Source organism: Pimephales promelas, chromosome 14 (assembly GCF_988280905.1).
Source record: "Pimephales promelas chromosome 14, fPimPro1.hap1.1, whole genome shotgun sequence".
Lineage (NCBI taxonomy): Eukaryota > Metazoa > Chordata > Actinopteri > Cypriniformes > Leuciscidae > Pimephales > Pimephales promelas.
The window spans coordinates 32,915,476-32,928,636 of NC_142782.1; the positions used below are offsets into that span (position 1 = coordinate 32,915,476).

The 13,161-nt window shown below is 37.1% G+C and overlaps 3 protein-coding genes across 3 annotated transcripts; 1 reads left to right on the plus strand and 2 right to left on the minus strand.

Annotated features, from left to right (window-relative positions):
* Positions 1–2: 2 nt before the first annotated feature.
* tmem127 (transmembrane protein 127) lies at positions 3–4,370 on the minus strand. The gene is made up of 4 exons (XM_039674828.2): positions 4,069–4,370; positions 3,369–3,708; positions 1,670–1,834; positions 3–1,591 (listed from the first exon to the last, which is right to left on the minus strand). Exons 2-4 carry the CDS (start codon positions 3,604–3,606, stop codon positions 1,281–1,283), a joined length of 714 nt encoding a protein of 237 aa, XP_039530762.1. The 5' UTR covers positions 3,607–3,708; positions 4,069–4,370; the 3' UTR covers positions 3–1,280.
* A 584-nt stretch (positions 4,371–4,954) lies between these two features.
* On the plus strand, positions 4,955–9,108 carry ciao1 (cytosolic iron-sulfur assembly component 1). The gene is made up of 7 exons (XM_039674751.2): positions 4,955–5,231; positions 5,947–6,095; positions 6,191–6,302; positions 7,631–7,719; positions 7,819–8,014; positions 8,125–8,200; positions 8,740–9,108. The coding sequence occupies exons 1-7, from the start codon at positions 5,093–5,095 to the stop codon at positions 8,972–8,974; spliced, it is 996 nt and encodes a 331-aa protein (XP_039530685.2). The 5' UTR covers positions 4,955–5,092; the 3' UTR covers positions 8,975–9,108.
* Positions 9,109–10,132: 1,024 nt separating this feature from the next.
* Positions 10,133–13,103, minus strand: ufd1l (ubiquitin recognition factor in ER associated degradation 1). The gene is made up of 12 exons (XM_039674764.2): positions 12,971–13,103; positions 12,400–12,532; positions 12,252–12,284; positions 12,042–12,163; positions 11,814–11,944; positions 11,660–11,732; positions 11,511–11,579; positions 11,065–11,133; positions 10,936–10,983; positions 10,748–10,836; positions 10,582–10,663; positions 10,133–10,458 (listed from the first exon to the last, which is right to left on the minus strand). Exons 1-12 carry the CDS (start codon positions 12,971–12,973, stop codon positions 10,384–10,386), a joined length of 927 nt encoding a protein of 308 aa, XP_039530698.1. The 5' UTR covers positions 12,974–13,103; the 3' UTR covers positions 10,133–10,383.
* Between the last annotated feature and the right edge of the window lie 58 nt (positions 13,104–13,161).

The window sequence follows — 13,161 nt, forward strand, 5'->3', positions numbered from 1 at the left end:
CATTGTTTTGAAATAATTTTTTTATCTTTATTTTCCATGTAGGTAAACGTATTTCTTTAAATGAAACACAGAAGGGAAATCTAAAACACAAAACCACCAGATTACTAAAAAATAAAAAAGTGAAATATGAACAAGTACAGTCCATTTACGCAACACAAGTGCAGTATCAAATTCCATGCAGTGATTTTATCAAAAATAATCAGACCAGAGCAAAAGCTAGACAAGTAAATTGGGGATACAATCTTGATCAAATGTGTTAAGACTCTTTCATCAGAACATCCTCGCACTAATACTAACAAAACACACCAAACACAATTGCACAAAGAAAAAAAAAATCCAATTAATACAGAACAAACTTACAATGTGATGTTGGCAAACCTGAACGCCTCCAAATTACAGGTACATAAATTTGCTTTCTAGTTTCTTTGAGAGTCTATGTCAACCAGATAATAAATAATAAATAATTTGTCCACCTATCTTGGGTATTTGCAGCTATATGTGCGTTAAAACGACATTACAATAACTGATTAAAAGCCTATTGAAATTATTTTTTAAAAAGTGATGGGGTGAATCCAGAAGTGTGCAGATATGGCAGCATCTGTGGGCTACTGATAAATTCAAATAAATAAAAAGATACATTGATACCTAGCATGATTAAAAAATTATTATTATTTTTTTTTTTTACAAAGGAAAGTGTCTAAATGACCGCTTGAAAAAACAGGAACAAAAGTCAAAAGTGCAGCTCAACATTTGGAAAACATGATAAACCTGTGAGGAAAATGGAAAATGTGATAAACCTGCGATGAGGCAGAAAAAAGATACTTTTGGATGATTAAATTCTGCAGTTTAGGCTCCAGTGAATGCATCTTCAACAAACATGATGTCGAGATGCTTTGCATCCTTCAAGTCTTTAATCAATAATAAAAGCGTGCCAAAAAAACTTGTTTCAAAGTAGATCTGTGTGGGTTTTTACTGCCAGATACATGCAAACTATTGCAAGATGAATTCAGATGGAATTCTACAAGCAATGCCATAATTACTCTCTTTGATTTCTTCCATGCACGCAAGCTCTGTCTTCTGAAGTAAAACGCTCATTTAAACGTGTGCACGGATATGGGCATTCTGCATGATCTGGAATACTGAATATATATACAGTATATATTCATTTGATGGGGGCACCTAAAATCTGAGCATCTTTTCTTTGTCTGAAGGCCAAAGGTGGCACGTGAAGAAGAAAGACAGGAGTGGCGTTGGGCAGCGAACACGCGGGAATATGGCGATCAGGGTGTGTAGGCCGGTGGAGGCTGGAATTGGTTGGTAATGTCGTAGTCAACTGGGTATGTTTCACTGCTCTCCTCCATCTCGGAGAGGAGCTCCAGGGCTTGCTCCTCCTCCTCAGTGGGGTAATGACGGAGCAGGTTGGCCGCTGTGGCTAAAATAGAGGCTCCGCCAGCACCGGCCACCAGGTAGAAGCTGATGGCGAAAGTGACGTAGATGAGCGAGCCGTGGTACTTCTTGTGCTGCTGCTGCAGGGACAGAATCAGTTCCGAGGCCCAGTAGCAGAAGCCGATCACTGTGGCGCACTGGAGCACTGGAACACACAGATTCATTGAGACTAAAACAAATACCTGGATTGATATCAAGAACTAAATCCTTGGTGAAGTCATACCTGTGAGGATGTGAGCGAAAGCGTATCTGCGTGTGATCTTGAGGGCTGGGTGTTTGGGTCCAAAGACATCCAGCAGAAATGCCGTCAGGCTGCACAGAATGCCCAAAAAACAGAAAGCAGCGATGACCCGCAAGAGCAGGATGGACTGAGAGTTCAAACAGTTATCTGTGGGAGACAATCGACAAAAGTTTATCATTAACAGTGCAAGTAGAAGATCTCAATAACTTCGACTACAAGTCAAGAAGATTTTTTGGTAACACTTTACAATAAGATTTCATTTGTTAACATTAGTTGAATACGTTAGTTAACATGAAATAAGATCAACACCGCCACAATATTTTGTACTTAAAAGAGTAGTTCACTTTTAAAAAAAACTTTTGCTGATAATTTACTCACCCCCATGTCACCCAAGATGTCCTTCAGTCGAAAAGAAATTAAGGTTTTTGATGAAAACATTCCAGGATTTTCTCCATATAATGGACTTCAATGGGGACCAAACTTTCACGTTCGTGACTCTCCTGTTGGAACTCGTTCATCAAAATGAATTAATCTTTTTTCGTGTCATTTGGTTCATTCAACAAACAAAATGAACGAGTTGACTCTGGAAAAGATTCGTTCATTTTGATGAAAAAGTTCGAACAGGAGAGTCACGAACGCACATAAAACTTACTTAAAACTTACTCTTTTTTTTTTAAACGAGCGATCATTTCGCTTGATAAGACCCTTATTCGTCATCTGGAATCATTTAAAGCCCTTTGAACAGTTTGCAGTTTGCACTGAAACTGTCTTTTGGACCTTGAACCGTTTGGTCCCCATTGAAGTCCATTATATGGAGAAAAATCCTGGAATGTTTTCATCAAAAACCTTAATTTCTTTTCGACTGAAGATAGAATGACATGGACATTTTGGATGACATGGGGGTGAGTAAATTATAAGCAAAAGTTTTTTTTTAAAGTGAACTACTCCTTTAATGTTAATTTACTTGTACATTGTTAAGATCAAAAGTCCTAGTTGTTAACAATAGTTAATGCATTTTTACTAACTAATATTAAAAGAGGTTAAAAGTGGTGTAAATATACACTGCCCAGTGCCTTAAATAGCAGAGTCTATGATTGGATCATTATTGCACTGATTAATATGTTCCTACATGATATATGTTTGGCAACAGTTCTTTTAACCCTAATTTATGTGTGTGTAGCTTTTTATTTCTTAAACAACTATGTAGGGACCTGGAAGACACGTCATGGCCATATACCAGAATGATCAATACAAGGACTTAATGGAAATGACATTTATTATCAAGAGGTGCATCATTTTTTGGTCAAGATCTTGTATTGAGTTCAGCACTCGGTAAAGTCTCCTCCAGCACATCCTAAAGATTTTCAATGAAGACATTTATAATGTTACAAAAGATGTATATTTCAAATATATGCTGTTCTTTTTAAATTTTTTATTGATCAAAGAATATCGGACACAAAGTGTATCACAGTTTCCACAAAAATATGAAGCAGCATGACAGTTTTCAACATTGATAATAATAATTATATTATCAAGAAGAAATGTATCTTGAGAAGTAAATCAACGTAGAATGATTTTCTGAAGGATCATGTGATGCTGAAGAAGAATGGAATTCAGGAAAAAATTACATTTGAAAATATATTCAAATGATTAAAAAATAAAAACAGTTTGGGATACCAACCTTTAATGAGATTGTCATCTATATATCCCAGGACATCAGCGACACCGATCTCCTGTCTGGGACAGGTTCCTCCATGGACACGGAGCCAGGCCGGTTCTGCCAGGGCCGTACAGAGAGCCGTGATGGAGAGCGCCCCGGGCAGCGCCGACGCCAGACTCCTCTCGGGCTGTTTGGGTAGAGCCGTCCCACCTCTCCGCCTTCGGTTGCCTGGCAGAGCAGTTCCCGGGGGTGCGTACATGGTCTAAAAACTACTGAAAAGCCTCGATCAAAAAAAGTAAAACTCAAATACACCGGAGTGAGAGTGGACAGCTCTGGGGTTTGACCACCACCGGCACTACAGCTGAAAAATCAAAACAAAAATATATAATATATATTATATTAGTACACACTTAGAACTAATCAGTGAAATAATTAAGGACATAATCATAAAAAAAGGACTAATGATGTAATAATTAGGAATGATAGCAGTTATCTAATTATAGTTATAGATAGGCAGATTTACATAGACTTGTAAATAACTGTTAACCTATATCTATCTAACTATATACACTAATGATTAGCCTACTGGTCAGTATAAAAATACACTTAACAGAATAATACATAAAAAAGTATGTGCTTTTTAAGCTCTTCCTTTTATATAACAAAGGATTAATAGCCTATCAATATGTATCCAAAACTTTTATTTAAAGACTCTATTTACCAGTTTGCTGTGACTGAAGCTCCTCTGTCTGTCGGTTTTTAATCAGATTTGATCATTTGTGACATAAACTGGCCTTACACCTTCTCAACAAACACACAAAACCCTTTAAAACCTCCTCAAATCCCACCAAAATATAAAAAAATATTAAAACCAAATTGTAATATGTTCAGCTTCGAATGATCCCGCTGGTCGCCACTACATCGAAGACATTTTCGTGTGTTTTATTCTTGATTTCCAGTGAAAAACGTAAACAATAGTCCGTCCGCTTCCTCCATCAGACGGAGATTCTCCTGCCTCAGACTTCCGTTTCCTGTGTGTTGCCGTTTAAGCCAATCAGACGCGTCCCTTCTGCAGACGTCATCCTCGAGTACATGCATGACGTTTGTGTGAGGAATTGAAACTATTCTGTAAATGTGATGCCATATAAGATTTCTCACTCATAATACATGTTCTTACAGAGATCCTTCCACCCTTGTTTTACAGTGCACTATCAAACACAATTAAATAATTAAATAACTATTTTTAGTTAATAGCTAATACATACAATATCATCCAGCAAACAAAACGTTTAAAAACATTTAAAAAACTGAAATAATAGAACTTACTTTATAAGTATTTTTGTAACATCAATCGCTCACATAAATATATATTTTCATAACTTCCGCTTAAATAATTAAACTCTTTTAGTTAATAGCTAATACATACAATATCATAAAGCAAACAAAACGTTTTAATATATATATACATAAAATAAAAAAATAATAAAAATAAAATAATAGAATTTACTCTAAAAGCATATTTTGTAAGATATTTTCCTCTAACTTCCGCTACACTCCTGATGGTGGCGCTACTGTCGTGCATTTGTATCAACAGCAAAAAAACACTGAAGCACAAAGCAGGAAGTGGGGAGCCGCTGATAAACCAAACAGAAGTCTTGAAGTTGTGACATTTAAGAGAGAGAGTGAGAGAGACAGGGGAGGATTTACATGTCATATAATCACAAATATCATACAGTTTTATAGAAATGAAGGGCGAGATGGAGCTGTTGCAGAGGGTGAGCGCGCACCCGGACGCGCGCTGCTGGTATGTCGAGTGGAACCCCGCGGGCACACTTCTCGCGTCATGCGGCGGGGACCGCGCGATAAGAATATGGGGTAAAGAAGGTAAAACTGCAAAAACATGTTTACACCGTGAATCACCTGTCTAAACCCATGTACTTAAATATGAGTGCTGAAGTATATAAGTTAGCTGGTGTGTGTGTGTGTGCTGAGGGTTGTACTGTGGCTGCCGTCGCATCATCCGAGTGTTTGAGGAGAGATTCCCTGATATGATTGTAAGTCGTGTTGGGTGTAACATTACAATAGTAGCTACATATGAAAGCGTTATATAAATGCCTCATTCATTCATAGTATGTCAAACTGAACTCTTCAATCATTATTAGTGACTGACACTCTCACACACACCGAGTCTCAGACTCAAGACTTTTAATTTGTTAACAGCGAATTCAATGCTCATTGTTTCTGTAAATTAAATAGTAAATTTTTTGAAAGTACATTGTTTGAAATTAATACAATTTTTAGATAACTGATTTTGTGGTTGTACATTTCTGAAATAACATAACTTGGTTATCTCTAATTACAGATCACTCTAAATTGTGATTGGGGTTCATGCATTTTCTGTAAAGCTGCTTTGAAACAAAGATTTGTATTCAAATAAATGTGAATTGAATTGAACTTTATAAACTAAATTAATTTTAAAATAAAAAAGTATATATATAAATACCTGTGTGTATATATATATATATATATATACACACACACAACACAGCAGATAGTGTAAATAAAAAATGATTGTATTTTATTTGTCATCTGTTCTCAGGGGACAGTTGGGAATGTAAGTGTGTCCTGTCTGATGGACACCAGCGTACGGTCAGAAAGGTTGCCTGGTCACCCTGTGGGAAATATCTGGCATCGGCCAGCTTTGATGCTACAACATGCATCTGGAAGAAGACGGATGATGGTTTTGAGGTTTGTTTTTGGATACGCATAATTTCACACCCTGAAAAATTCAAGCAAGTAACATCACTAACATCCTGACGTGTGTCCATCATGTGTGTTTGCAGTCCCTGACAGTGTTAGAAGGTCATGAGAACGAGGTGAAGTGTGTGGCCTGGGCTCCATCCGGAAACTTACTGGCAACCTGCAGCAGAGACAAAAGTGTTTGGATCTGGGAAGGTACATCAGGGATTGAATAGTGAAAAGTCTCTCTTTAGCATAAAATACAAACATTGTTTTTCCTTTAGAATGATGTGCACTGATGAATCATTCACAATTAGACCAGGAATGTGCATTTCCAATTGTCTCTATTAACCAACTATTTAGTATGACTTTTGCCTCGATACACTCCTAATTACCGAATATGAATATGTTCATGCAGAATAAGGCATTAATATGTGCTTTATAAGTATTAATAAACAGCCAATATCCTAGTAATATGCATGCTAATAAGCAAGTTGATAGTGAGAATTGGACCCTAAACTAAAGTGTTACAGATAGTGAAAAAAAATAAAATAATTTTGACTGTTTTCCCCACAGCTTAAGGCAAGAAACCACAGGTGAATAAGTGTACAAAATTTTAGTAGTAGTTCTCACCATACTTTACCTAGTTGATTAATCACAGAACATTATGACAACTCTTTTTTTATGACAAATTATTGTTATGTTTAATTATGCAAATGACACATTATCTAATTAAAAATGCACTCATTTTCTTAACATTTCTGAACTGAAATCTGAGAAATCTATCACTCAAATAGACAGAAAATACTGTCAGCAGGCAGAAAAAAAATCACAAGGTTGTTCATATACATACATGCATACATACACACAAATAAATACATATATCCATATATATATATATCTATCTATATATATATATATATATATATATATATATATATATATATATATATGTACACACACATATATGCATTGCATATATAAATACACACACACACACACATATATATATGAAGTGAAGAAGTGCAGGACAAAATACTATTCTTCATGATATATATTGTAATTAGATAAAGTGTAATCCAATTAACCCTTGAATGTGTATTGTGTATTTCCACTAGTGTAAAAGAAGGCATGTTCAGGAAAATAGCCCCAAATCTCTATTTGTTCATGAAAACAATTATGGTTTTGCTTGTAGTGTCTTGTCTTAAAGGGATAGTTCACCCAAAAATGAAAAATATGTCATCATTTACTCACCCTCAAGTTGATCCAAACCTGAGTAACCAGACAGTTGATGGGCGCCATTGATTCTCTAGTATGGAAAAAAAATATTCTGGAAGTCAATGGGGTCCATCAACTGTCTGGTTACTGACATTCTTAAAAATATCTTCTTTTATGTTCAGCAGAAGAGAGAAAATCATACAGGTTTGCAACAACTTGAGGGTGAGTAAATGATGACAGAATTTTCAATTTTTGGGTGAACTATCCCTTTAAATCAGTTATTAAGATTATCATGATTTGTGTTAAACCATTTATTTTTCTTCTAGTGGACGAGGAGGATGAGTATGAGTGTGTAAGTGTTGTGAATTCACACACACAGGACGTGAAGCATGTCGCTTGGCACCCGACACAGGAGGTATGATCTTCACTTGCATGTTTTCTGTCGCTCTCGTAGTGTTTTCAGACGCATAAAGACCGGCTTATTTTTAAAGGCCAAACTTGTTTCCTTTTGCAGCTTCTTGCCTCAGCCAGTTATGACAACAAAGTGTGCATTTATAAAGAGGAAGATGATGACTGGGAATGTAGAGCCACTCTAGAGGGACACGAATCCACTGTCTGGAGTTTGACCTTTGACCCTGAGGGACGAAGATTGGCGTCTTGTAGCGATGATCGCACCGTGAAGATCTGGAAGGAGTCAACGGCTGGAGATGGTGAGAGCGTTAGGATTTCTACTCTATTGGTATTTTGAATATTTAGCAGGTTTAACATGATGTTGTCTAGAGATTTTGCTGGGCTGGATTTGATGGTGATTTTGTTGCAGGTTCATCAGATGAGTCTTGGAAGTGTATATGTACCTTGTCTGGATTTCACGGGAGAACAGTATATGATGTAGCATGGTAAGATGCATGGTATTATTTTTGATTTCTGCTCATCTTAAAAAGATCCTAAAGGGTTAGTTCACACAAAAATGAAAATATTGTCATTAATGACTCGCCCTCATGTTATTCCAAGCCCGTCAGACCATCTTCAGAACACAGATATTTTAGATTTAGTCCGAGAGCTTTCTGTCCCTCCATTGTAAATGTGTGTACGGTATACTGTCCTTGTCCAGAAAGGGATTAAAGACATCCTCAAAGTAGTCATGTGACATCAGTGGGTTAGTTACGTTTTGAAGCATCGAAAATACATTTTGGTCCAAAAATAACAAAAACTACGACTTTATTCAGCATTTTATTGTCTTCCGCTTCTGTTGTGGATCCGCATTCAGTGTCGCTGCTGACGTGTGCCTCATGACACTGAGACTCGGTCACCGAAATTACCGTTCTTATTCGGTCTGGTTACTACCGTTTTGGTCAGAACCGGTTCCTATTGGCAACTATTGGGTTTCGGACCCTGGAAGTGACGCTTGTATTATTGTAACCCTTCTAATGTCAAGGTGTCGTCTGACCGGTGCCCTGGCCACCGCGTGCGGCGATGATGGAGTCCGTGTGTTCAGAGAAGACCCCACTGCCGACCCAGAGCAGCCCATCTTCTTCCTGTCGGCCCACGTGCCCAAAGCCCACAATCAGGACGTCAACTGCGTGGCCTGGAGTCCAAAGCAGGCGGGACTGCTGGCCACCTGCAGTGACGACGGAGAGTTTGCCATCTGGAAGTACAATTCTGATAACTGAGCTGCTGAGTGAAGCTTGATCTGACAAAGGTATGCTCAAGTGGCATCATGGGTCATAACAAGAGCTGTTTTTATTCTGAGTACTGTGTGTATTGACAGCACTGGTCAAATGAAATGAAAGACGTTTTAACTGGCCTCGTTCTGTTGTCTTTTTGATGGGTCCGTTGTAACTTTTCAGAATTTCTTCTTAAGCACGTGGATATATTTTAGCTTGCAATACCTCAAGCACTGCTGAAGTTGAACCATACTCATTTTGAAAAAAAAAAACATCAGTTTGTATTGATATTAAATGCTTTCAAAGTTTGCTTAGTGAATTCATCTTTAAAGAGTAACTAAACCAACTTTTTTTAGTTAATGATCTGTAAGAATGGATCTTTATTGATACCAGTCATTGATTTGAGTAACTTTTTTGACATTTGTGTATAAAGTGATTAATTTTTACAATGAATGGTGTAAAAACGTCTTAGTGCTGCCCTCTTCAGGTTGAACGGTGGAACTGCAGTTGAATTTCACTATTAGATGTTAGCGGTTCTTCGTGACGTACGTACGCACGTTTCAGCTCATCACGCTCTTGGTACGAGCTACGCCTTTTGGCAGTATAAAAACCAGCTTGTTTCGTCAAAACCACTGTAGCGAGTCAGGAGTTGGAATTGCGAGTATTGAAAACGACCAGGATAGAGTGTTTTAGCATCTATTTCGGTTGTGATGCTCGGTTTAGCATCTGTTATGGTTGTGTTGAAAGTAATGATCTGCATTCAATAAAAGTTAAAACGTATCGTGATACACTCATAATTACATCTAATTGGGTGTTAAGGTTAAAAAATAGAAGTTCCATTTAAAAAAAAGCACATTAATGCTTTCGTACAAGAAGAAAAACATGTTATTTGAGTTGTAAAATTATTTTTAGCAGTGGAACTTGCCATTTTAACATGCTGGATTGATGTTAACATAACACGTATCGTCTTTTTGGCTTTACTTGCAATTCAACTGTGAGTTGAAATAATTTTCTGTGGTAATTGACAGCATGTCAAGTACATTCCTTTAATATAAACAAGACAATCTATAGTCATATGAACAGATAATGTCATGTTTTGTAAAACCAGAACACAAAAGCTGAATGACAACAACTCATCCTAGAGTAAATAAAGAGCAAGCCTGATGAATAGCAGGGTAATCTTTATTTAAATTATTAGAAGTATTGTGCATATAAATGTGTTTGGTCACTGTTTTGTGTTCACTAATATATGAAAAAGAGCGCATTCAAATCATTTGGAAAACAACAGTTGTGATGTGAAGAGGAAGATCCTAATGGAAATCCATCATTACATAACTGACCATGTTGAGTATTGTAGTTGAAAAACAGCACAAATAACCAAACAGCATGTGTCCTGGTCAATTGTAGATGTGAAATCAGGGCTTTCTGCCTTTTTTGCGCAGGGACTGTCCTTCCCCAGAGAACGCAATGAAGTTAGTGGCCATTTCATCCTGGAGACAAGTTAATATTTGATTAAAATAAGACAAAAGATTGCAAAAACATCTAAATCTGAGACTACAGAAATATTGATTTCTTTAAACCCTCAATATTATTTGCCCTGTAATTTCACTCACAATGTCAAATCTGCGTGGCTGTTGTCTTGCGTTTCGGATGAAGGTGATCTTTCCGACTTTGAACTCGTAGTTAGGAATTCCACTGTGAATTAAAAAAACAGCAAATGTTAAAATGTACGGTTTAGCAGTGAGAGTGAAGTGGTCTGGGTCCGACTGAGGCAGGTACCGTTTGATGTCACTGGGGTCGAGGGGTGCTGGACTGGGCTCAATGCCTTTCTTCTTCCCATCTAGACGATTCCCAGAACCTGTAAAGGCCTGTGGAGAGAAACAGGGAGTAAAGACAGCAACATAGGTTTTCATAACATATAAAGGAGCATGAAATGCTGCAGTAATGATAATCATTGTTCGACTTACTCTGAAGCCAAAGTCCACGTCATAGTTACTGGGATCCGTTTCCTCTTCCTACAGCAGAATGACATATTTATGTGAATTTTAATCAAAATATTGAGTTATAATGTGGTGAAATGAATTATCAGAACATACTGCTGGTTCTTCAGGATGCTGCATGTGTCTCTCTGGTTCTTTGTAACCAAGAGGAGCATCAAAGTCCACCTGATGGATGAAATATTGTGTAATTAGAGATACATATTGTGTAAATATAAAATGTTTAAATCTCTTCGGCTCACCAAGGCTGCATTTATGTGATCAAAAATAGTTAAAATAGCAATTTTGTGCCATATTAAAATAACTACATGTCAAAATGTAAGTTATTCCTGTGACTCCTCGTTACTCCACACTAATTAGCGGCTCAAGAAACATTTGTTTATCATGTTTGTGGAAACGGAACCATTTTTTTCAGGATTCTTTGATGAATTGAAAATAGAAATCTTTTGAAACATTATAAAGTGTTACTGACGCCAAACGTTTGGTCGGTAGGGTTAGGTGAGTTCATATATTATGGAAACTGTGAATAAAATAAGCATCCCTACATTCATATCACACTCAATGATGGACACAGCCTTGTCTGGTTTGGTCTCCATGACACGTAACTCATAGACCTGGAAGACAAGAATGTCTGGTTTAGTGTATCAGGGTTTTTACCACATTATAATCATTATACTGAGTAACAGTCAGTCACCTTTTCATTATAATTGATAGCGATCACATCACCTGTAGTCAAACAGGCGAAATTCCTCAAAGCATTCTCTAATCTGGAAAAAAGAAAACGAAATATTGCACATTGAGATCTAGATATTAGCTGTTGTGATGTTAAAAATGTTCAATTAGCATACACAGCTTTAGGATTCGTGATATCCAGGAAGTCTGGACTCTGCGGCTGGAATTTTGAGTATGTGGCCACCATGAGATTGACACTTTCCACCTGGACCAAACCGCCCTCCTCCAACAATAAGTTCTGCATCATCTGAAAACACAATAAAACATGATCAGCAGGGACATTTTGATATCCTGAATAATAACGTGTCTTAAGAATAAACTGTCGATCGGTGTATATTTTATACCCAGTGAGGGAGATAACAGATGCCTTCATCTGCCACAAACTCCAGAACGCCACAGTGTGTCATTCGGTCTGAATTCTTGTTGGTGAGTTTGAACAGCATGGGATATGTGATGTTAAGTCTGCCTGAAAAACAAACCACATGTGAAATCCATACACAGGAGAGAGTCAAGTTTGAAGGTTTGTCATATTTAATAAACTACATGTAACTTACTCAGCTGGTCCAAAGCAGACGGGGGCATGATTACTGAAAATACAACATGACATCTGCATTAGTTCAGTCAAATACAACCCAAGATCTACAAAATGAATCCTTCTTGCCATGTGGAAACATCTTTACAGTATTAAAGACCATGACATACTCTTTCCTCCTTTGTCCACATCTGAGCGGTCATTGGGCCCGGGCAGCATGGACACCGAATAACAGCGGTACTGAGCGGAGAAACGGTTCTGGAAACCCCGGCCCACATGGGGCTCAAACATGTTGAAGGAGAACTGATGGAGGAAGAGGACAGAAATATATTATATTGAATACCATGAAGAATGCATGGTTTTACATACTTAAACACACACACACACACACATATATATATATATATATATATATATATATATCTCAAATATTGTGTTTGTGTGTGTAGTTTAAGATCACATTTTAACAAAAGCAATAATAAAGGAAGTTTTATTGCTTTGTCAGAATTGTTTGTTATAATAATCCAGTATTCCTTAATAATTTTAATAATTATTATAATAATCTAATAAAGCTAATAAATGTCAGTTTAATAATAAACAAACATCTTATGAGTTGTGCCACAGTGACAGTGCAGCTTTCTTCTACTGCTTTTAGCTTAGCATTAGCTAGCCAGTTTAGAACAATAAAAGACATAATGCTAAAAAGGCTAATTTAAAGGTAGTTTAAAATCGAGTACAGACCATATTAGCTGTTTATCTGCCTGACAGCAGAACCTCAGCGATGATGAGAAGAATACTGATGACAACTCAATAATAACAGAAACACAGCAGCTCTCCTTTCAGTGGGAAGTGCGTTACAAGTAGGACGTGACGCAACAAAACAACAAACCATCAGACCGAACTTTAGCCAATCACATCTCTCTTTCAAGTTT